This window comes from Chiloscyllium plagiosum, unplaced genomic scaffold (assembly GCF_037043375.1).
Source record: "Chiloscyllium plagiosum isolate Xiang-an unplaced genomic scaffold, Cpla_swu_hap1 HiC_scaffold_53X, whole genome shotgun sequence".
In the NCBI taxonomy this organism is placed as follows: Eukaryota; Metazoa; Chordata; class Chondrichthyes; order Orectolobiformes; family Hemiscylliidae; genus Chiloscyllium; species Chiloscyllium plagiosum.
The window spans coordinates 5,916,988-5,941,918 of record NW_028270191.1 but is presented as its reverse complement, the minus strand read 5'-3'; the positions used below and the strand labels follow the sequence as shown (position 1 = coordinate 5,941,918).

Sequence of the window (24,931 nt, the reverse complement as noted above, 5' to 3'; positions counted from 1 at the left end):
CGACCAGATATCCCAACCCAATCTAGTCCCACCTGCCAGCACCCGGCCCATATCCCTCCAAACCCTTCCTATTCATATACCCATCCAAATGCCTCTTAAATGTTGCAATTGTACCAGCTTCTACCACATCCTCTGGCAGCTCATTCCATACACGTACCACCCTCTGTGTGAAAAAGTTGCCCCTTAGGTCTCTTTTATATCTTTCCCCTCTCACCCTAAACCTATGCCCTCTAGTTCTGGATTCCCCTACCCCAGGGAAAAGAATTTGTCTATTTATCCTATCCATGCCCCTCATAGTTTTGTAAACTTCTATAAGGTCACCCCTCAGCCTCCGACGCTCCAGGGAAAACAGCCCCAGCCTGTTCAGCCTCTCCCTATAGCTCAAATCCTCCAACCCTGGCAGCATCCTTGTAAATCATTTCTGAACCCTTTCAAGTTTCACAACATCTTTCCGATAGGAAGGAGACCAGAATTGCAAGCAATATTCCAACAATGGCCTAACCAATATCTCGTATAGCCGCAACATGACCTCCCAACTCCTGTACTCAGTATTCTGACCAATAAAGGAAAACATACCAAACGCCTTCTTCACTATCCTATCTACCTGCGACTCCACTTTCAAGGAACTATGAACCTGCACTCCAAGGTCTCTTTGTTCAGCAACACTCCCTAGGATCTTATCATTAAGTGTATAAATCCTGCTAAGATTTGCTTTCCCAAAATGCAGCACCTCACATTTATCTGAATTAAACTCCATCTGCCACTTCTCTGCCCATTGGCCCATCTGATCCAGATCCTGTTGTAATCTGAGGTAACCCTTTTCGCTGTCCACTACACCTCCAATTTTCATGTCATCTGCAAACTTACTAACTGTACCTCTTATGCTCACATCCAAATCATTTATATAAATGACGAAAAGTAGTGGGCCCAGCACCGATCCTTGTGGCACTCCACTGGTCACAGGCCTCCAGTCTGAAAAACAACCCTCCACCACCACCCTCTGTCTTCTACCTTTGAGCCAGTTCTGTATCCAAATGGCTAGTTCTCCCTGTATTCCATGAGATCTAACCTTGCTAATCAGTCTCCCATGGGGAACCTTGTCGAACACCTTACTGAAGTCCACACAGATCACAACTACCGCTCTGCCCTCATCAATCTTCTTTGTTACTTCTTCAAAAAACTCAATCAAGTTTGTGAGACATGATAGCCAAGTTGACTATCCCTAATCAGTCCTTGCCTTTCTAAATACATGTACATCCTGTCCCTCAGGATTCCCTCCAACAACTTGCCCACCACTGAGGTCTATAGTTCCCTGGCTTGTCTTTACTGCCCTTCTTAAACAGTGGCACCACGTTTGCCAACCTCCAGTCTTCCGCTACCTCACCTGTGACTATCGATGATACAAATATTTCAGCAAGAGGCCCAGCAATCACTTCCCTAGCTTCCCACAGAGGTCTAGGATAAACCTGATTAGGTCCTGGGGATTTTTCCACCTTTAACCATTTCAAGACATCCAGCACTTCCTCCTCTATAATCTGGACATTTTGCAAGATGTCACCATCTATTTCCCTACAGTCTATATCTTCCATATCCTTTTCCACAGTAAATACTGATGCAAAATATTCATTTAGTATCTCCCCCATTTTCTGTGGCTCCACACAAAGGCCACCTTGCTGATCTTTGAGCGACCATAATTCTATTAGCTTTAAAACAATTAAAGTTTAAAACTGGAACAGGGTCAATTTTGATAGTGTTAGGAAGGAACTTTCAAAAGTTGATCGGGAGGGGCTGTTTGCAGGTAAAAGGACGTCTGACAAGTGGGAGGCTTTCAAAAGTGAGATAATGAGAGTTCAGGGACAGCATGTTCCTGTTATTGTGAGGGGGAAGGCTGGCAGGAGTAGGGAAACTAGGTGACTAGAGATATTGAGGCTCTGGTCAAGAAAAAGGAGGCATATGCCAGACATTGGCAGTTGGGATCAAGTGAACCCCTGAAGGAGCATAGGGGATGTAGGAGTATGCTTAAATCAGGAGGGCTAAAAGGGAACACAAGAGAGCTTTGGCAGGTAAAGTTAAGGAGATCCAAAGTGATTCTACAAGTCTACTAAGGATAAAAGAGTAACTAGGGAGAGAATAGACACCCTTAAAGATCAACGAGGCCATCTGTGTGTGGAACCGCAGGAGATGGGTGAGCTCCGAAATGCATATTTCACATCAACATTTGCTCTGGAGAAAGACATGGAAGCTAGGGAGCTCAGGGAAATAAACGGTGATGTCTTGAAACAAGTCCACATTACAGAAGAGGAGGTGCTGGAGGTCTAAAAATGCATAAAGGCAGATAAATCCCTGGGACCTGACCAGGTGTATCCCAGGACAACTAGGGAAGAGATTATGGGCCCCTCAGCAGAGATATTTCTTTCATCAATAGCCACGTTTGAGGTGCTGGATGACTGGAGGGCAGCTAATGTTGAGCCATTATTGAAGAAAGGCTGTAAGGAAAAGGCAGGGAACTATAGGCCGGTGAGCCTGATGTCAGTGGTGGGTAAGTTGGTGGAGGGGATTCGGAGTGACAGGATTTAAAGCATTCTGGAAAGGTGAGACCTGATTCAGGATAGTTAGCATCGCTTTGTGCGTGGGAAATCATATCTCACTAACTTGATTGGGTATTTTTAAGAGGTGACTGAGAAGGTAGATGAAGGTAGAAGATTGACGTTGTTCACATGGACTTCAGCATCTATCAACTTCGACAAGGTCCCGCATGGTAGACTGGTTAGTAAGGTTAGATCACGTGGGATCCAGGGAGAGCTAGGCAATTGGATACAAAATTGACTTGACGGTAGAAGACAGAGGGTGGTGTTGCAGGGTTGTTGTTCAGGCTGGAAGCCTGTGATCAGCAGTGTGCCACAAGGATCAGTGTAAGGTTTGTAGCTCAGGTTGAGGTTTAGGGTCTAAGTTGATAGATGGCATCTAGATCTATGTGTTTGTTTATAGCATTGTGGTTGGAGTGCCAGGCCTCTAGGAATTCTCTGGCATGTCTTTGCTTAGCCTATCCCTATGACAGCCAGACTACTAAGACCCCTCGGAATCCTAGTAGCACACAATCCCACCAACACTCTCAAACAAAAACTAACAAACGTAAAAGACCCAGTACAACCCATGGATAAAACCAACGTCATCTACAAAATTCCATGCAAGGACTGCCACAAACACTACGTAGGACAAACGGGAAGAAAGTTAGCCACCAGGATACACAAACACCAGCTAGCCACAAAAAGACACGACCCTCTCTCCCTCGTAGCCCTATACACGGATGAAAAAACTACCAATTCGACTGGGACAACACATCTATCCTGGGACAGGCTAAGCAAAGACATGCCAGAGAATTCCTAGAGGCCTGGCACTCCAACCACAACGCCATAAACAAACAAATAGATCTAGATGCCATCTATCAACCCCTCAGGAAACAAACAGGAAATGACATCACCACAAACCCCAGAAACCCCATCCAGGAGAACGATATAAATAGAAAGCAGGAGACAACAGCTTCACTTCACTTGGAGGTCGCCACTGATGATGTTACCTAGCCAGGTAATGAAACGTCTGGATATCAAACCTACAGCTCAGCGAGCAAACCTACACCCTAAACAAGGGTCAGTGCTTGGTCCACTGTTGTTCGTCGTTTATATGAACAATTTGGATGAGAGTATCAGAGGCCTGGTTGGTAGGTTTGCTGGTGACACCGAAATTGGTGGTATAGTGAAAAGTTCTCTACAAGTACAAAGGGATCTTGATCAACTGGGCCAGTGGGCTGGGGAGTGGCAGATGGAGTTTAATTTTGATAAAAGTGGGGTGCTGCATTTTGGTCAGGCAAACCAGGGCAGGACTTACATAGTAAATGGTAGGGCCCTGCAGAGTATTGTTGAACAGAGACACCTAGGGGTGCAGGCGCATCATTCCTTGAAAGTAGCATCACAGGTAGACAGGCTGGTGAAGAAGGTATTTGGTACGCTTGTCTTCATTGGTCAGAACATTGAGTGCAGGGGTTGGGACGTCATGTTACGGCTGTACAAAACCTTGATAAAGCCACATTTGGATTATTATATACAAATCTGGTCACCCTGCTATAGGAAGGATGTTATTACATTGGAAAAAGGGCTAAAAAGATTTACAAAAATGTTACCGAGACTGGACGGTTTGAGTTATAAGGAGAGGCTGAATAGACTGGGGCTTTTTTCTCTGCAGCGTGGGAGGATCAGGGTTAACCTTAAGAGGTTTATAAAAACATGAGGGGCTTAGATAAGGTGCAGAGAAAAGGTCTTTCCCCTCGGATGGGGGAGACCAAAACTAAAGGGCACAGGTTTAAGGTCAGAGGGGAAAGATTTAAAAGGAACCCAAGTAGCGATTTTTTCACGCAGAGGGTGGCGCGTGTATGGAACAAGCTGCCAGACAGGTACAGTGACAACATTTGAAGACATCTGGGCAGGTACACAAATCGGGAAGGTTGAGAGGGATGTGGGCCAAATGTGGGTAAAGTGGGACTAGTTCAGTTCAGGAAACCTAGTTGGCCTGGACGAGTTGGGCCAAAGGGTCGATTTCTGTGCTGTACGACTCTCTGACAGATCATTTTTGTGCGCAGAATTTTAAACAAGTGAAAAACCATTGACACAATGGGGACACTTTCCCAAAAGAGAGAAGGACGTACCTTAAATCCTGCAATAGCCCCAGACTGAAGGTCAGATTCAATGTTTCCTGGATCCAGGTATGCAATACTCATCAGAAAGCCAGGCCCTGTGAAGGCCCAGAGCTTCCGAAAGCTTAATCGAGTCTGTCGGGGAAAAGAAAGACCAGTCACTTAGACAGGAGACAGCTGTGTTTCCCGCCTTATTTATTGCTCTCCTGACACAATGCTTGACATCTGGCATCCCCACTAAACATTCGCAGGACAATAAACAGAGGTCAAGTGATGTAATTGAGGTGGTGCACCTTGTGGGGAAAAGGAACATTGCCAGGGTGACCACCCAGGAGGAGGCTCGACATAAAGGTATGACTGCAGGGTCTGATGATGGAAAGCCGCTACTTGGGTGCCGACGCACACCAGGGACTGACCGCCCTCCTCAACAGGGGAACGTGGAACCTGAGCTGTGACCCAGTGCGTCTTTTTGTTCCAGAAGAAATGAACCAATGTTCTCTGGATGTTTGTGACAGTAGGAGGGACCAAAGGGACGAGCCGGTACCACAACGTGAAGGCCACCAGCTGGTTTATGACCAGCACTCGACTACTGTAAGACAGAGGTCCTGGGCCTCATTCACTGCCGCTCCCTCACCACCAGACGCCTGGAGGAAGAACGCCTCATCTTCCGCCTCGGAACACTTCAACCCCAGGGCATCAATGTGGACTTCAACAGTTTCCTCATTTCCCCTTCCCCCACCTCACCCTAGTTCCAAACTTCCAGCTCAGCACAGTCCCCATGACTTGTCCGGACTTGTCCTACCTGCCTATCTCCTTTTCCACCTATCCACTCCACCCTCTCTTCCCTGACCTATCACCTTCATCCCCTCCCCCACTCACCTATTGTACTCTATGCTACTTTCTCCCCACCCCCACCCTCCTCTAGCTTATCTCTCCACGCTTCAGGCTCTCTGCCTTTATTCCTGATGAAGGGCTTTTGCCTGAAACGTCGATTTTGCTACTCCTTGGATGCTGCCTGAACTGCTGTGCTCTTCCAGCACCACTAATCCAGAATCCTGTAAGACAGAGTCAAGATTAGAGTGGTGCTGGTAAAGAACAGCAGGTCAGGCAGCATCCGAGAAGCAGGAAAATCGACATTTCGGGCAAAAGCCCTTCGTCAGGAATGAGTGGATCCTGTAAGACAGCACTGGGAGCAGTCCTGTCCATGGCCTAGGTGAGCTGAGACTTTAGCCTCCAGCTCCCGCCAATTTTCCGGCCAGGATTCCTCAGCCCGGATAGAGGAAATGGGTGAGACACCAGCTTAAAATAAGTGCGAATTTAACAGGAGCTTTAAGCAAGAATTTAAAATTGAGACTATCAATCAGTGGCTATTAACTCAAACACCTCTCCTTCCCCAAATAAAGGTGTGAAGAACATTTCACCTCTCTTAGAATAGAATAGAATAGAATCCTGACAGTGTGGAAACAGGCCATTAGGCCCAACAAGTCCACACTGACCCTCCAAAGAGTAACCCATCCAGAACCATTCCCCTACCCTATTATTCTACATTTACTCCTGACTAATGCACCTAACCTGCACTTCCCTGAACACTATGAGACAATTTCCCATGGCTAATCCACCCTAACCTGCACATCCCTGGACTGTGGGAGGAAACTGGAGCACCTGCGCAACCATGGGGAGAATGTGCAAACTCCACACAGACAGTCGACCCAAGAGTGGAATCGAACCCGGGTCCCTGGCGCTTTGGCGGTTTGCAAACATTCACAAGGAGACAACAGAAGCAAAGAAGGTGTGCCTATGGATAATTGACAGCTGAAGGAGCCAATGAGGAGATAGTGGGAGGTGCCATAAATGTCCTTGGTCCTGAAGAACCAATGAGAGATCGATCATGTTTCTCCTGCCCAGAACCTATTGTTGACCTATTGTCTCCGCCTGCTCCTGGCCATCCAAGCTTATCATGTCCTCCTAACTCAACTCCATCCACGCCCCTTTGGTCCAGGAACTCCCCACCTACGTTTGGGACACAACCCATACCCTCCACATTCTCCAAGACTTTCAATTCCCGGCCCCCAACACCTCATCTTCACCATGGACATTAAGGCTCTTTACACCTGTATTCCCCCTGACACCTTCCACCCCGCCCACAAACTCACTGAGACGATTTCCAACATTCCCAGGACCTCTCTGTTTCCATTTCCAGAAACCAACTCACCACCGATATCCATTTCAAACCCACAAACTCCCATAGCTGCCCCCTGTACAAAATGTCATTCCTAATTCCTCCCAATTCCTTTGCCTCTGCTCCTAGGATGAGACGTTCCACTCCAGCACATCCCAGATGTCTGAGTTTCCCCCTCCTCGGTAATTAAGGATGCCCTCAATTGCATCTCCTACACTTCTGCTGGCACGGTGGCTCAGTGGTTAGCACTGCTGCCTCACAGCGCCAGAGACCCGGGTTCAATTCCCGCCTCAGGCAACTGTCTGTGTGGAGTTTGCACATTCTCCCCGTGTCTGCGTGGGTTTCCTTCGGGTGCTCCGGTTTCCTCCCACAGTCCGAAAATGTGCAGGTGAATTGGCCATGCGAAATTGCCCGTAGTGTTAAGTGAAGGGGTAAATGTAGGGGAATGGGTCTGGATGGGTTGCTCTTTGGAGGGTCGGTGTGGACTTGTTAGGCCGAAGGGCCTGTTTCCACACTATAAGTAATCTAATCAAACCCCCTCCCTGCCAACAACGATAAGGGTAGAGTCCCCCGGTCCTCATATACCACCTCAACAACCTCCAAATCCAACGCGTCATCCTTCACCACCAATAATCAGATCCCACCACCAAAACAATATTTCCTTCCCCACCCCTATCTGCTTTCCATAGGGACCGTTCACTTCATGACTTCCTTGTCAACTCTACACTCCCACCAACTTCTCCTTCCCACCCGATACCTTTCCCTGCAACTACAAGAGGTGCATCACCTGCCCCCTACACCTCCCCTCTGACCTCCATCCAAGGCCCCAAACAATCCTTCCAGATCTGACAGAGATTCACCTGCACATCATCCTGGTCTATTGTATCTGATGCTCCCAATGTGGTCTCTTCTATATCGGGGAAACCAAAAGCAGACTCGGGGACTGGTTCGCCAAGCATCTGCGCTCCGCATGTACCAACTGACCCAACCTTCAGGTTGTCATCCATTTCAGCTCCAGCTCCCCCTCCCCCTCCCCTGGTGACATGTCCATCCTTGGCCTCCTCCACTGTCAGAATGAGGCCAACCGCAAACTGGAGGAACACCGCCTTATATGTTGCTTTGGGAGCTTACAGCCCAATGGATTAATATAGAATTTACCAGCTTCAAAATCTCCTCCCTCCAGCCTTATCCCAAGCTCAGTCCTCACCCCCGTCCTCACCTCCCCGACCTGACCTAACCTGTCCATCTTCCTACTCTCCTATCTACTCTACCCCTCCCCAGCTGTCTAATCACAATAACCCCCAACCTGCATCCCCCTATCAACATCCCACCTACCTTTCCCCCAGTCCCACCCCCTCCTCCATTTACTTTCAGGAAACTCTAAACTCCACACAATCACCTGAGGGTGGAATCAAACCCATGTCCCTGGTGCTGTGGGGCAGCAGTGCTAATCACTGAGCCACCGTGCCACGCTGTGCTGCGTACTTTGGTAAATGTTGAGGGTGTATGCAAAGATATGTGTTGGGGTGTGTGGCATTGTTGGTTAGAAGGGGTTTGTTTGTGGGGCAGAGTGGTACTTTAGGGATGGTTGTGGGAGGTGTGTGTGTTCAGATGGGGATCTTGTCTCCACGTGATACACTGGGGATTAATTGAGCAAGAATGCTTCCCATCGCATAATGACTTCAGGAAAGGCAGGAGGTTTGATTGGGAATCATCCATCCTGCTGTCTTGCTGACAGTAAAACCCACTGACCTCTGTCAACCCTGACTGCTCATGCAGTTCCTCTGTGCTCTGTTGTCGTAAGGAGGGTTCGGGACCCCTGAACTCTTTTGATTAAGTTTCGCATCAAGCCTGATTTCGATTTTTCTCAGACTGGCTCCTCTGCCTGACAACACGGGGCAGTGCACTCACCGAGCTGCTATTAGGAACAGGGATTTTCTCCTCCTGATGAGTATCAAATGGCATCTCTGCAGTCATGAACGTCCCTGTCAAGCTGATTTGGGTGCAACTGGTGTCGATCATTTTGGGAGGCTGTTCTGGAAACAGATTGAGGTACTTCATCAGGCAGGCAGACACTGAGTAGCACTGGAAAGTGCAAGAATGACCCCCCCACCCCCACCCCCAACCATGAGCCCGGCCCACAAGGACTCTCCGGTGCCCCTCTCACTCAGCAACCCTTCTTCCTTCACTCTTCGCCCCACCCCCCCCCATGACCCCTACCACCAGCAATCCCCCCCAGCCACCCCCTTCTCCCCCACATGATCCCTGTCCTTAGCAGTCCCCCCCCAGCCACCCCCTCCTCCACCCCTAATGACCCCTACACTCAGCAATCCGCCCAGCCACCCCCTAATGACCCCTGCCCTCAGCAATGCCCCCAGCCACCCCCTCCCCCACAATGACCCCTACCCTCAGCATTCCACCCCAGCCATCTCCTCCCCCCAATGACCCCTACCCCCAGCAATCCCCCCCAGCCACCCCCTCCCCAAATGACCCCTACCCTCAGCTTCCCCCAGCCATGCCGTCCTCCCCACAATGACCTCTACCCTCAGCAATCACCCCAGACACGCCTGCCTCCTCCTCAATGATCCCTACCCTCAGCAATCCCCACCAGCCACCCCCTCCCCCAAATGACTCCTACCCTCAGCATCCCCTTCAGCCACGCCCTCCACCCCCCATGACCCCTACCCTCAGCTATTCTCCCCAGGCACCCCATCCTCCCCTCCATGACCCCTACCCTCAGCAATCCCCCCCAGCCAACCCCTCCTCCCCCCGCAATGACCCCTACCCTCAGCATCCCCCCCCAGCCAACCCCTCCTCCCCCCCATGACCCCTACCCTCAGCAGCCCACCCCAGCCACCCCCTCTTCCCCAATGATCCCTACCCTCAGCAATTCCCCCCAGACACCCCCTCCCCCCCAATGTCCCCTACACTCAGCATCCCCCCCAGCCAACCCCTCCTCCCCAATGACCCCTACCCTCAGCAACACCCCCCCAGCCACCCCCTCCTCCCCAATGACCCCTACCCTCAGCAATTCCCCCGGCCTCCCCCTCCCCGTCAATGACCACTACCCTCAGCAATCCCCCCAGCCTCCCCCTCCCCTCTCAATGACCCCTACCCTCAGCAATCCCCCCCAGCCACCCCTCCTGCCCCCCATGTCCCCTCCCCTCAGCATCGCCCCCAGCCACCCCCTCCTCCCCAATGACCCCTACCCTCAGCAATCCCCTGCAGCCGCCCCCATCCTGTCCCCCAATGTCCCCTACGCTGAGCATCCCCCCAGCCACCCCCTCCTCCCCAATGACCCCTACCCTCAGCAATCCTCCCAGCCACCCACTCCTCCCCAATGACCCCTACTCTCAGCAATCCACCCCAGCCACCCCCTCCTCCCCAATAACCCCTACCCTCAGCAATCCCCCCCAGCCACCCCCTCCTCCACAATGGCCCCTACCCTCAGCAATCCCCCCCCAGCCACCCCCTCCTCCACAATGACCCCTGCCCTCAGCAGTCCCCCCCAGCCACCCCCTCCTCCTCAATAACCCCTACCCTCAGCAATCCCCCCAGCCACGCCCTCCTCCCCCCCCAATGACCCCTACCCTCAGCAATCCCCCCAGCCAACCGCTCCTCCCCCCAATGACCCCTACCCTCAGCAATCCCCCCAGCCTCCTCCTCCCCCCCAATGACCCCTACCCTCAGCAATCCCCCCCAGCCACCCCCTCCTCCACCCAATGACCCCTACCCTCAGCAATACCCCTCAGCCACCTCCTCCTCCCCTCAATGACCCCTACCCTCAGCAATCCCCCCCAGCCACCTCCTCCTCCTCCCCAATGACCCCTACCCTCAGCAATCCCCCTCAGCCACTCCCTCCTCCACCCAATGACCCCTACCCTCAGCAATACCCCTCAGCCACCCCCTCCTCCCCAATGCCCCCTACCCTCAGCAATCCCCCCCCAGCCACCCCCTCCTCCTCCCCAATGACCCCTACCCTCAGCAATCCCCCCCCCAGCCACCCCTCCCCCGCAATGAGTCCCATACTTGGCATCCCCTCCAGTGACTCCACTTCCCCACCCTCCAGCTACTCCCTTTCCTGCCCAGTCACCCCTCCCTCAAGAGACCCTGACCCTGAACACTTAAATTACCCCTCCCCCTGTGACACTGTGCCTCCCTCTCATCACTGTTCCATGTAACCAATACACACTGATTCACACACACACAGATATGCACATGTAAAAACATGTGCACACACAAAGGCATGTACTCAAACACAGACAGACCCACACAAATACATATACACACACACTCAGATATACTCTCCTTCTCCCACATGCATACAGACTCAGACACTCTCTCTCGCTTCCACACCCACACACTTAAGCACACTCTCTCACACATGCTCAGACTCTCTTGCACACACACACACACAAATACATGCAGACACATTCACATGTTCAAGATTCATAAAGACATGTGCACACACAAAGGCACGTACTCAAACACTTACAGACCCACACAAATACATATACACACACACACACACACTCATCAGATATACTCTCTCTCTCCCACATACATGCACCTAGATACACACTCTCTCTCACATGCTCAGACTCTTTTGCGTACACTCTCAATGTCTTACACGCACAGATGCAGACACATTCATATGTTCAAAGTTCACACACAGACATGTACACATAAAGACGTGCACAAAGGCATGTACTTAAAAACAGACAGACCCATACAAATTCGTACACACTGTATATACACACACACTCTCTCTCTCTCTCTCTCTCTTCCCCACACGCACACACTTAAGACTCTCTCTCCCACATGCTCAGACTCTCTTGCACACACTCTCAATGTCCTACATACACAAACACATTCAGACACATTCGCATGTTCAGCCTGTTCGAAATATTTGTTTCTTTTAGTTTCTCCACCCTCAAAGATACTCGATCTGCCTGTGTTCTGTGCTCCATGGGTAAATGCTGCTTCCCCACCCCACACCCAAAAGCCTGTGCTCACAGCGGCCTGTTTGTCTGGGACACAGGGTCCAGCAAGTCAGCTCTTTGCAAACAGCCAAACAGTCCGGAATGTAAACCCTCTCCTCATTGGCGATTTCTCACTTTACTTGCTGGAACAGAGAGGGGCGGTTCGTTCCTGTCATTCATCAGAAAATATGGAGAAGCAGACAGGTTGTGCCCACTGTTGAAATGTGAAGCAAAAACTTAAAGACTCTGTCATTACCTCAGCAGCAAATTCCTGGAAACAGCCGGGTTCTCGGAATATCCGAGATTTCCTAAAACCAGGGTTGTTCAGAGAGGCAGTCTCTGAATCTAAGCTATCGGATATTTGGAAATCATTCTGTTTTGAAGCTATCATTCAGCAAGGTCTTGAGGGGGAGGTGGTGGTGCTTGGATCAAAGAGTAATCGTTCCACTATGTTCCAGTGAGATTGTGCCTGAACTGGGCTGCGCTGACTCAGCTTACCTGAGTGAAGATTAAACATTCACTCCCTCGGGAACCGCAGTGCATACCATCTACAAGATGCACTGCAGAAATTCACCAAGGCTCCTCAGACAACACCTTCCAAACCCACAGCCACTGCCATCTAGAAGGACAAGGGCAGCAGATACATGGGAACACCACCCCCTGCAAGTTCCCCTCCAAGCCCCTCACCATCCTGACTTGCCCCCACTAGGGATGGGGCAATAAATATTGGGCACAGCTAGTGACACCCACACCCTCTGGATGAATGAGAACGAGATAGTCTGAGAAGACTGTAATTGTCCTCAGTTTGATTTTGTTTCTGCCTGTTCTCCAGCTCCTCCGATGCTCCACATCAAGCAGACTAAGTTTATAGGGTTTATCTGGTAATGCAATCCTTCTTTAATTTGGACAATTTATTGACCAGATTCATAAGCCGCACTGGGAAAACTGACTCTATGCCCCTTACTGGAAATAAAGCCGGTAATCATAGAGTCATAGAGATATCCAGCACGGAAACAGACCCTTCGGTCCAACCCATCCATGCCAGATATCCTAAATAAACCTAGTCCCATTTGTCAGCATTTAGCCCGTATCCCTCTAAACCCTTCCTAGTCATATACCCATCCAGATGCCTTTTAAACGCTGTAATTGTACCAGCCTCCACCACTTCCTCTGGCAGCTGATTCCATACACGTAACACCCTCTTTTATATCTTAGGTCTCTTTTATATCTTTCCCCTCTCACCCTAAACCTATGCCCTCTAGTTCTGAACGCTCTCCCATCCTTGGGGTTGACTATAGAGGGGTTCAAAACCGCACCCCTTCAAGTCAAAGTGAGTGATCAGTGACTGAAGCTAAGCAATGCCTGGCAAAGAAAAAGCTAGGGACCATATTGCTTTGACTGACACGCTGCTGCAGGGGGTGCATTGGCTGAACACAAGACTATCCTGAGTTGCTTCATCAATGGCAAGTCACTCGATGCCAATGTTTCATTCTTAGTCCAAATGGGTGAGGAACTGGAGGGTGACAGACAACTGCAACTTCGAGGCAAGATAAGGAAGAAAGAGGCCAAAAGAAAAAGTATCTTTCAGTCATTTGCAAAAGCCCAGAGCAGGAAATCACACTGAATGGCTTTGTTGTGTCATTTTGGGAGGAGGATTGGGAAAGGATAACATTGATTGATTGCTGTCAATTGTACTGAGATACAGTGAAAAGTGTTGTTTTGCATGCTCTACAGGCAGACTGAACCACACAGAGTGCAAGAAGGTAGCAGAACAAAATGCAGAATACAGTGTTACAGACACAGAGAAGGTGCAGAAAGAGAGAGAGAGAGATCAGAGAGGGCATAGGTTGAAGGTGAGAGCGGAAAACATTAAAAGGGACCTAAGGAACATAGAGTCATACAGCACAGAAACAGACCCTTCAGTCCAACTCATCTATGCTGACCAGATATCTTAAATTAATCTAGTCCCATTTGCCAGCGTTTGGTCCATATCCCTCTAAACCCTTCCTATTCATATACCCACACAGATGCCTTTTAAATGCTGTAATTGTACCAGCCTCCACCACTTCCTCTGGCAGCTCATTCCATACACGCACCACCCTCTGCGTGAGAAAGTTGCCCCTTAGGTCTCTTTTATATCTTTCCCCTCTCCCCTTAAACCTATGCCCTCTAGGTTTGGACTCCCCTACCACAGGGAAAAGACCTTGGCTATTCACCCTATCTATGTCCCCCTTGATTTTATAAACCTCTATAAGGTCACCCCTCAGCCTCCGACGCTCCAGGGAAAACAGCCCCAGCCTGTTCAGCCTCTCCCTATAGCTCAAATCCTCCAACCCTGGCAACATCCTTGTAAATCTTTTCTGCACCCTTTCAAGTTTCACACCATCCTTCCTGTAGCAGGGCAACCAGGACTGAATGCAGCATTCCAAAACCGGCCTCATTCTCGGTACATGATTCAGCAGGGCAGCCTGGTTTACGTTCATCCTAAGGGAGAAGTTCCCTCTGGTCCAAGTGCCCCATGAGTTGGAAACTCTTTCAGCCCACATCACTGTTTGTTTGGGTGATGCATTTGGTCCCTTGACTGGTCTGACCCTCTGCCAGTTTGGGCAGTGCCCTGTAATAATCTTCAGTCTTAGTGCAGTGATGGATGGAGTAGGCAGCCTAGTTGCCCGTGGTCCCAGAATGTCACTGTCCCATTCCCACCGAAATTCAGCATGTCCACATTGACTCTTTCCCAATTTTTATGATGCACCCACGGAAAGCAGCCCATCTGGATGAACCATGGCTTGGTACAGCAACTGCTCTGCCCAGGACGGTAACAAACTACAGAGAGTTGTGAACACAGCCCAGTCCCTCACATGACCTAACCTTCCATCCATTGACTCCGTCTACACTTCCCACTGCCTCAGGAAGGCAGCCAACATCATCAAAGACCCCTCCCACCCTGGATACACTCTCTTCCACTCTCTTTCATTGGGCAGAAGATACAAAAGGTTTGAAAACACGTACCAACAGATTTAAGAACAGCTTCTTCCATACTGTTATCAGAATAATGAATGGACCTCTCGTATACTCGCGTTGATCTTTCTCTGCACCTTCTCTGTAACACTATATTCTGCATTCTGTTCTATTACCCTGATGTACTAATGGTAGGTAGGATTTGTCTGGATAGCACACACACAATACTTTTCACTGTATCTCAGTACATGTGACGACAACAAAGCAAGTCAAATTAAACCACCACTTTGGCGAAGTGAAAATTGGCCCCATAGCTGGACGGAGAGGGCCCTCTGGAGAAATGCCTCTTCCCAGCTGGAGAACGGGAGGCAGACGGTAGCTTACCAGTTGACTCTTTCATCTCTTGATCGAAGCTCATTGTATTACAATCTTGCTGATGCTCCGAGCTCTCTGAAATTAAATGAAAAGAAAAAAACAGGGAGGCATAAATGATCGTGGGACTGAGTTTGCCTTGGGGTTTCTCCTGACCCCTTTGGATAACTTCAATGGAAAAGCAGCAGAATTGGTCAAGAGTTATATGTATCTGTGTGTGTCTGCTGTTGTTTGTATATCTGTATGCATGTGTGTGTTTCTGTCTGTACATATGTGTGTGTTTGTATTTTGTACGTCTATCTGTGTATATATCATGTGTATCTTGTGTGCGTCCGCCTGTGTGCGTGTCTGCGTGCCCGTATGTGTGTGCCTCGTGCTTAAGTGTGTGTGTGTCTTGTGTACTTAGGTGCGCACACGCACACACAGGCTCGTGTGTCTTGTGTGCTTGTGAATGTGTACCTGTGTGTGTCTGTCTTGTGTGCTTGTGATAGGGTATCTGTGTGTGTATCTCTGTGTTTGTGTGCGTATGTGTCTCTGTGTTTGTGTGCGTATGTATCTCTGTGTGTGCATGTGTGTTGCTGTGTGTCTCTGTGTGCATGTATGTTGCTGTATGTGTGTGTCTCTGTGCATGTATGTGTTGCACGTGTGTGTGTGTCTGTGTATGTGTGCTGCATGTGTGTCTGTGTGTGCATGTGTGTTGCATGTGTGTGTCTGTGTATGTGTGTTTCTCTGTGTGTAGGTCTGTTTGTGGGTGTGTCGCATGGAGAAGAGGAGGAAACTCTAAGTGATGTTTGCAGCTCATCCGCACTCCGCAGCCCATTGTCGTTTAATGTGGACATTACATAGCCACCCTAGATAACAGACTACCCAAGAGATTCTCACCCCTGACATGCACCTCAGGCAGTGTAATAGCACTGACCAACTGTGGTGCAAGTTTGCTATAGTCCGAAAGGGTTACTGTCGAGGAATGCACTAAGTATTACCCACTATGGCCCTGTCACACAGTACTCCGACAAGGGAATAGCTTTGCACCTCGAAGGAGTGAGAACCATCACCGAGTCACCCTCAGTCTCATGCAACAAAACCCCATCTTGTATAAGAGTCAGATGGTGACCTTGTAACCATTATTTACCATCATCCAAACCCATCTGGTTCAAGAGGAAGCAAATCTGACCACCCTTCCATTTAAAAACAGAACGCACTGGAGAAACTCAGCAGGTCTGGCAACACCTTCAAAGAAGAATCATGCCAGACTCAGAACATTAATTCTGTTTCTCTCTCCACAGATGCTGCCAGACCCACTGAGCTTTTCCAGCATTCTCTGTTCACATTTCCGACTTCCGGTATCTGCAATACTTGGGTTTCAAATCTGCGATCCGACATGCAGATCTGGCCTACATGTGACACCAGACCCACAGCAAACGTGGTTGACTCTTAACTGCCCTTTGAAATGGCCGAGCAAATCACTCAGTTGTATCAGTCCACAAAAAAGACTCAATGAAAATGGACCAACTGCTCAGCATCACCTTAAGTAATTGAAACGACAACAGTGAACATAGCCCTGCCGACCCTACAAAGTCGTCCTCACTAACATCTGGGAGCTAGGACCAATATTGAGAGAGTTATCCCAGACTAGTCAAGCAACAGCCTGACATTGTCTATAATGTATGATTCTGTAAGTATGACTATGTCCCAGACACCACCATCACCATCCCTGGATACATCCTGTCCCACCGGCAAGACAGACCCAGCTGAGGTGGGGATACAGTCGGGAGGGAGTGATCCTAGGAGTCATCAGCACTGACTCCGGGCCCCATGAAGTCTCAAGGCTTCAGGTTAAACCTGGGCAAGGAACCCTCCTGCTGATTCCCACGTACTGTCCTCCCTCGGCTGATGAATCGGTACCTCTCCGTGTTGAACAACACTTAGAGGAAGCACTGAGGGTGGCAAGGTCACAGAATGTACCCTGGGTGGGGGATTTCAATGTTCACCACCAAGAGTGGCTCAGCAGCAGGATGACTGATCGAGCTGGTCAGGTCCTAAAGGACATAGCTGCTACCCTGGGTCTGCGGCAGGTGGTGGGGGGACCAACAAGAGGAAAAAACATACTCAACCTCATCCTTACCAATCTGCCAGCTGCAGATATATCTATCCGTGACATTATCGGTAAGAGTGACCACCACACAGTCCTTGTGGAGACATCGTGTTGTGTGGCACTATCCTGTGCTGAATGGGACAGACTTCATACAGATCTAGCAACTCAAGACTGGGCATCCATGAGGCACTGTGGGCCATCAACAGCAGGAGAACTGTACTCCAGCACAACCTGTAACCTCATGGCCCGGCATATCCCCCACTCAACCATTACCATCAAGCCAGGGGATCAACCCTGGTTCAATGGAGAGTGCAGGAGGGCATGGCAGGAGCAGCACTAGGCATTCCTGAAGATGAGATGTTAACCTGGTGAAGCCACCAAACAGGATTACTTGCACGCCAAACAGCAAAAGCAGCAAGTGACAGACAGAGCTAAGCAATCCCACAATCACTGGATCAGATCTAAGCTCTGCAGTGCTGCCACATCCAGTCGTGAATGGTGGTGGGGGGATTAAACAACTCACTGGAGGAGGAGCCACCACAAATATCCCCAACCTCAATGATGGAGGAGCCCAGCACATCAGGGCAAAAGGTCAGGCTGAAGCTTTCACAGCAATCTTCAGCCAAAAGTGCTGAGTGGATGATCCACCTCGGCCTCCTCCAGTGATTCCCAACTTCTGGGCTTGAAAATTGCAGCAGAGGGATACAATTGAAAAGGAGCAGGTTGTTTTTCTCCGAACAGAGGGAGCTGAGGGGTTACTTAATCGATGTTATAGAGTGAGCAGGGAAAATCTGTTTTCCCCTAGCAGAGAGGTCAATTAGCAGGGGGCACAGATTTAAGGTGCTGGGGGTGGGGGGGGGGGGGGATGAAGGAGTCCAGAGTCAAATCAAGACAGAAACCAGAACCAAATACTTAACAAGTAAACTCAGTCTTTGAACACAAACTCCTGAGAATGTCAGTTTGGTCCTCTGAGAGCAACTTGGAACACAGAGTCAGAGAGAAAGCAGATAACAAGGAATCAAAGTGAGAGACAGAGCTGATAAACACCTCGGCAAGGAGTAAAAAGTGACCGAGTGAAAAGAACCCAGAGGACAGAGAGGATAGGAAAAGCCGAGCTCAGGGATCGGTGATGGAGGTGCTCAACTTCTTAAAAATAACAATGCTTTGTACCTGTTGGCTCGCTCTTCTCCTTCTTGAATGACATGGTTAAAGCAGTCTGTCGCAACCCGGAGCGCTCGGTAATAGCTCGTTCCCTGAAATGGACGTGAGCAAACATTCAGTGGGATGTGAGAGAGCAGTCTGGGAGAGGGTGGGGAGGAGGTGGGGGGTAGCGGTGAATCAGCAAACCTCTTAGGTGTCAAAGTGAGTTTCATCCGTAGAGTAGCTGAGGCACAGGAAAAACTGCCAGACTATTTGGTCAGAGAACAGCCTGAGTTTTTATTTTTGGTGGGAGGGTACGATTGTGGGCAGGACAGGGACTGAGTGCAACTTGAAGGTTCCAGGCAAACCTTTCAGCTGGGCTTTCTGTTTAACCTTGACACCTTAATCGCCCGTGGCAAAACAACAAGAGGAATAAATCATTGGGAAATGTAGCAAACATGTCAGGCGTGGCGGGGGGGGGGGGGAGAGCACAGTGCCAGGGCATACTCAAACCAAACCAGTTTCACAGCTGCCCGCCCAACTGAGGGATCATTCTGAGCTCCACCGTGCTATTGCACAAGGTGTCAAACAGAGGGCAGAGAGGGCGGGTATGCACATCGGTGCCAGCGTCCTACTTCTGCTCACACATTAATCAGGGTGATGCAGTTTTGCCGGAAACAGGCCCAGTCGGTCCCACTCTGACCAGATATCCCAACCCAATCTCATCCCATTTGCAGCACCCGGCCCATATCCCTCTAAACCCTTCCTATTCATACACCCATCCAGATGCCTCTATAATGTTGTAATTGTACCAGCCTCCACCACATCCTCTGGCAGCTCATTTCCCTGCGTGAAAAAGTTGCTCCTTAGGTCTCTTTTATATCTTTCCCCTCTCACCCTGAACCTATACCCTCTAGTTCTGGACTCTCCCACCCCAGGGAAGAGACTTTGTCTATTTACCATATCTATGCCCCTCATGATTTTATAAACCTCTATAAGGTCACCCCTCAGCCTCCGACGCTCCAGGGAAAACAACCTCAGCTTATTCAGCCTCTCCCTGTAGCTCAAACCTTCTAACCCTGGCAACATCCTTGCAAATCTTTTCTGAACACTTTTGAGTTTCACACCATCCTTCCGATAGCAGGGAGACCAGAAATGCATGCAATATTTGAATACAAGCCTAACCAACATCTTGGACAGCCACAAGAAGACAGAGGGAGATGGTTGATGGGTAATGTTCATCCTGGAGTTCAGTTACTAGTAGTGTACTGCAAGGATCTGTTTTGGGGCCACTGCTGTTTGTCATTCTTATAAATGACCTAGATGAGGGCGTAGAAGGATGGGTGAGTAAATTTGCAGATGACACGAAAGTCAGTGGAGTTGTGGACAGTGCTGAAGGATGTTGTGGGTTACAGAGAGACATAGATAAGCTGCAGAGCTGGGCTAAGAGGTGGCAAATGGAGTTTAATGTGGAAAAATGTGAGGTGATTCACTTTGGAAGGAGCAACAGGAATAAAGAGTGCTGGGCTAATGTTAAGATTCTTGGCAGTGTAGATGACCAGAGAGATCTCAGTGTCCATGTGCATAGATCCCTGAAAGTTGCCACCCAGGTTGATAGGGTTGTTAAGAAGGCATATGGTGTGTTAGCTTTTATTCGTAGAGGGATTGAGTTTCGGAGCCACGAGGTCATGCTGCAGCTGCACAAAACTCTGGCGCAGTCACACTTGGAGTACTGCGTACAGTTCTGGTCACGGCATTATAGGAAGGATATGGAAACTTTGGAAAGGGTTCAGAGGAGATTTACAAGGATGTTGCCTGGCATAGATGGAAGGTCTTATGAGGAAAGGCTGGAGAGACTTGAGGCTGTTTTTATTAGAGAGAAGAAGGTTGAGAGGTGACTTAATTGAGACATATAAGGGTGGACAGTGACAGCCTTTTTCCTCGGATGGTGATGGCTAGCACGAGGGGACATAGCTTGAAATTGAGGAGTGATAGATATAGGACAGATGTCAGAGGTAGTTTCTTTACTCAGAGTAGTAGGGGCGTGGAACGGCCTGTCTGCAACAGTATTAGAGTCACCAACCTTAAGGGCATTTAAATGGTCATTGGATAAACATATGGATGACAATGGAATAGTGTAGGATAGATGGGCTTCAGATTGGTTCCACAGGTCGGTGCAACATCAAGGGCCAAAGGGCCTGTACTGTGCTGGAATGTTCTATGTTCTATGACATGACCTCCCAACTCCTATACTCAATGCACTAACAATAAAGGAAAGCATACCAAACACATTCTTCACTATCCTATCTACCTGCGACTCCACTTGTAAGGAACTATGAACCTGCACTCCAAGGTCTCTTTGTTCAGCAACATTCCCTAGGAACTTACCACTGAGTGTATAAGTCCCACCCTGATTTGTCTTTCCGAAATGCAGCACCTCACATTTATCTAAACTAAACTCCATTTGCCACTCCTTGGCCCATCTGATCAAGATCCTGTTGTACTCTGAGGTAACCTTCTTCACTGTCCACTACACCTCCAAATTTTGGTGTCATCTGCAAAATTACTAACCATACCTCTGATGTTCACATTCCAAATCTTTTATATAAATGATGAAAAACAGTGGACCCAGCACCAATCCTTGTGACACACCGCTACTCACAGCCCTCCAGTCTGAAATGCAATCCTCCACTATCATCCTCTGTCTTCTACCTTCGAGCCAGTTCTGTATCCAAATGGCGAGTCCTCCCTGTATTCCATGAGATCTAAGCTTGCTAACTAGTCTCCCATGGAGAACGTTATCAAACACCTTACTGAAGTCCACATAGATCACATCTACCGCTCTGCCCTCATCAATCCTCTTTGTTACTTCTTCAAAAAACTCAATCAAATTGGTGAGACATGATTTCTCACGCACAAAGCCATGTTGACTATCCTAATCAGTCCTTGCCTCTCCAAATACATGTACAGCCTGTCCCTCAGGATTCTCTCCAACAATTTGCCCACCACCAAGGTCAGGCTCACCGGTCTATAGTTCCCTGCCTTGTCTTTACCATCTTTATTAAATAGAGGGACCACATTAGCCAGCCTCCAGTCTTCCAGCACCTCACCTGTGACTATCAATGATACAAATGCAAGAGCCCAGCAACCACTTCCTGAACTTCCCACAGAGTTCAAGGTACATCTGATCAGGTCCTGGGGATTTATCCACCTTTATGTGTTTTAAGATGACCAGCACCTCCTCCTCTGTAGTATGGACACTTTTTAACATGCTGCTGTTTATTTCCCTATATTCTCTATATTGCATGTCCTTCTCCACAGTAAACACTGATGCAAAATACTCTTTAACATCTCCCCCATCTCCTGTGGTTCCACAGGAATGGCACATGCCATTCCTGAAGAAGGGCATGTGCCCGAAACGTCGAATCTTCTGTTCCCTAGATGCTGCCTGACCTGCTGTGCTGTTCCAGCAATAAAGTTTCAGCTCCACACATAGTCTGCCTTGCTGATCTTTAAGGGGCCCTATTCTCTTCCTAGCTACCCTTTTGTCCTTAATGTATTTGTAGAATCCCTTTGGATTCTTCTTTACCCTATTTACCAAAGCCCTTTAGGGAAGGAAACTGCCATCCTTACCTGGTCTGGGCCTACATGTGACTCCAGACCCACAGCAATGTGGTTGACTCTTAACTGCCCTCTGGGCAATTACAGATGGGCAATAAATGCTGGTCTGGACAGCGATGCCCTCACCCTGTGAGTGAATAAATGAATATGCAATGCCAGTACTTATCCTATCTCTCTCTGTCTGTATCTCTCGCACTCTCTGTCCTCTGGTCAAATTCCGCCACACAGTTGGAGGTCTGGACTCACCTTCACATAAAGTGCATCAGTATGCATCTGTTGTATCTTTTGAACAATTCTGGAATGACCTGACAGGTCTCTGCTGTCTCATTTGCGAGATCATCAGACATAGGAGCAAAAATAGACCATTCAGGCCATTCAATGAGGTCATAGCTGATCTGATCATCCCCAACTCCACTCTCCTGCCTTTTCCCCAATGCCCCTCGATTTCCTTCCTGATTAAAAATATGGCTATCTCCACCTTGAATACATTTAATGACCCAGCCTCGACAGATCTCTGTGGGAAAGAATTCCACCGATTCACTCCCCTTTGAGGGAAGAAATTCCTCCTCATCTCCGTCTGCAATGGGTGACCCCTTATTCTGGGATTGTACCCTCTGGTCCTAGACTCTCCCAAAAGGGAAAACAACCTCTCCACATCCCCTCCTGTCAAGTCCCCTAAGAATCTTGGATGTTTCAACAAGATCGCCTCTCATTCTTCTAAACTCTCCTCATGAGACCGTCCCTCCATACCCGCTGCTGAGAGACCAGAGTTTACAGCTACAGCAGGGAAGAGAACTGTGACAAAAATACCAGCTGGCTGCCCAATGCCAACATGTTTCACCGGGGCATTAGGAGGCTGGCCCTGACATCTCACTCAATCCTTTCACATGCCAATGAACCTGGTTATAGATGTCAGTATGAGCGCACTCTGATTCCGATCTGTGGGTACAGGCTGCCCGTACAGCCTGGGGTTGAATGGAGGTGGGCATATAGTGGGAGCCAGCCACTGATATTCCCCCAGGGAATTAGCTGGGCCTCATGAAAGGGTAAAGGGTACAGAGGGCGTCCCTTGCAATTGGTGCCATTGGCTCACAGCTGATGCAGTGAGCAGCAAGTGCTCGGGTAAAAAGGCCCGACCTATCCTATGTTATGGACCAGGCCAGACTTCCCCTCAAAATATTTTAAGAAGGGAGCCCAGACTCTACCTTTTCTTATTGTAAAGGCAGATGTGAAGTGGGTATTCCAGGTGTGATGCAGCTGGTCAGACTACTCAGCTTTAAGCAAAACAGAATTTATTAACACACTACAGTTGAAATACAAACAAAAGAAACGGAATTTTGAATAATTTAACTATTGAAAAACTCAACCGACTTGATACGGCAACTTAACTAAGGAGTTGTTCCAATTCCTGTAATATCCCTTAAACACACCTCTTGGTGAAAGGTAAATTCTAACACAGGTTCTTACAGGCAGCAGAGATTTCAGAGAGAGAAATCAGTCAAGAATCATCTGCTTAACCTTTTTGCACTGCATCAGCTTCTCTGCTACAGCTAAACCAACCTAGACAAAACCTGAACTGGCGGAACTGGCCACTCCCCTGCCATTGTTCAAGTAGACATTTTCAGACATTTCGGCACCTCTGCCTTGGACAAAATAACCTTGTTAAAGTGACAGCATCCATTCATGTACATGCTAAGTGAAAAAGTTCTTTCTTGCATCACCCTTGCTTCTTTTGCACATCACTTTAAATCCATTTCCGCTCGCTCTTTTTTCTTTTACAAGTGGGAATAGGTTTTGCCGATCTACACTGTCCAGGCCACTCATGATTCTGAAAATCTTCATCAATCTCCGCTCAGCCTTTTCCAGGGACAACAGTCCCAACTTCTTAAATCTATCCTCATCGCTGAAGTTTCTCAACCCTGGAACCATTCTTGTCAATCTGTTCTGCACTCTCTCTCCAACAAGTTCACCATATTGAGTACAGGAGTCGGGATGTCTGTACAGGACATTGGTGAGACCACTTTTGAAATACTGCATTCAATTCTCTTTGCCCCATGACATGAAGGTTGCTGTTAAACAAGAAATTGAACAGAAAAGACTTACAAGGATGTTGCCTGGACCAGAGGGTTTGAGTAATAGGGAGAGGCTGAAAAGGCTGGGGATACGTATTCCCTGGTGTGTAGGAGGCTGAGGGGTGACCTTATAGAGGTTTATAAAATCATGAGGGGCATGGATGGGGTAAATAGACAAGGTCTTTTTCCAAGGGTAGGGGAATCCAAAACTGGAGGGCATAGGTTTAAGGTGAGAGGGGGAAGATATAAAAGGAACCCGAGTGGCAACTTTTTCATGCAGAGGGTGGTGTGTGTATAGAATGAGCTGCCAGAAAAAGTGGTAGATGCAGGTACAGTGAAAATGTTTAAAAGGCTTTGGGAGGGGTACATGGACAGGAAAGGTTTAGAGGAATATGGGACAAATGCTGGCAAATGGGACTGGTTCAGTTCAGGAAACTTGGTTGGCCTGGACAAGTTGGACCGCTGTTTGACATTTTTATAAATGACCTGAATGAAGTCATAGAAGGTTGGGTGAGTAAATTTGCGGATGACACTAAAGTCGGTGGAGTTGTGGACAGTGCTGAAGGATGTTGCAGATTACAGAGGGACATAGATAAGCTGCAGAGCTGGGCCGAGAGGTGGCAAATGGAGGTTAATGTGGAAAAGTGTGAGGTGATTCACTTTGGAAGGAGCAACAGGAATACAGAGTACTGGGCTAATGGCAAGATTCTTGACAGTGCAGATGAGCAGAGAGATCTCAGTGTCCATGTACATAGATCCCTGAAAGTTGCCACCCAGGTTGATTGAGTTGTTAAGAAGGCATACATTGTGTTAGCTTTTATTGGT

The 24,931-nt window shown here is 48.8% G+C and overlaps 1 protein-coding gene across 4 annotated transcripts in view; it reads right to left on the bottom strand.

Moving 5' to 3' along the window:
- LOC122543268 (natural resistance-associated macrophage protein 2-like) overlaps positions 1-24,931 on the bottom strand; it is a 428,402-nt gene that overhangs the window by 375,390 nt on the left and 28,081 nt on the right. For 2 of the 4 annotated variants that reach the window (XM_087985575.1, XM_087985577.1), the window contains exons 1-4: positions 18,444-18,549; positions 15,191-15,256; positions 8,778-8,902; positions 4,700-4,822 (exon numbers count right to left, since the gene is read on the bottom strand). In XM_087985575.1, the coding sequence (XP_087841701.1) occupies positions 4,700-4,822; positions 8,778-8,902; positions 15,191-15,256; positions 18,444-18,549 (420 nt within the window). Of the gene's footprint in view, positions 1-4,699; positions 4,823-8,777; positions 8,903-15,190; positions 15,257-18,443; positions 18,550-24,931 lie in introns of those variants that run through there. The other 2 variants (XM_087985576.1, XM_087985578.1) reach the window with 2 other exon arrangements.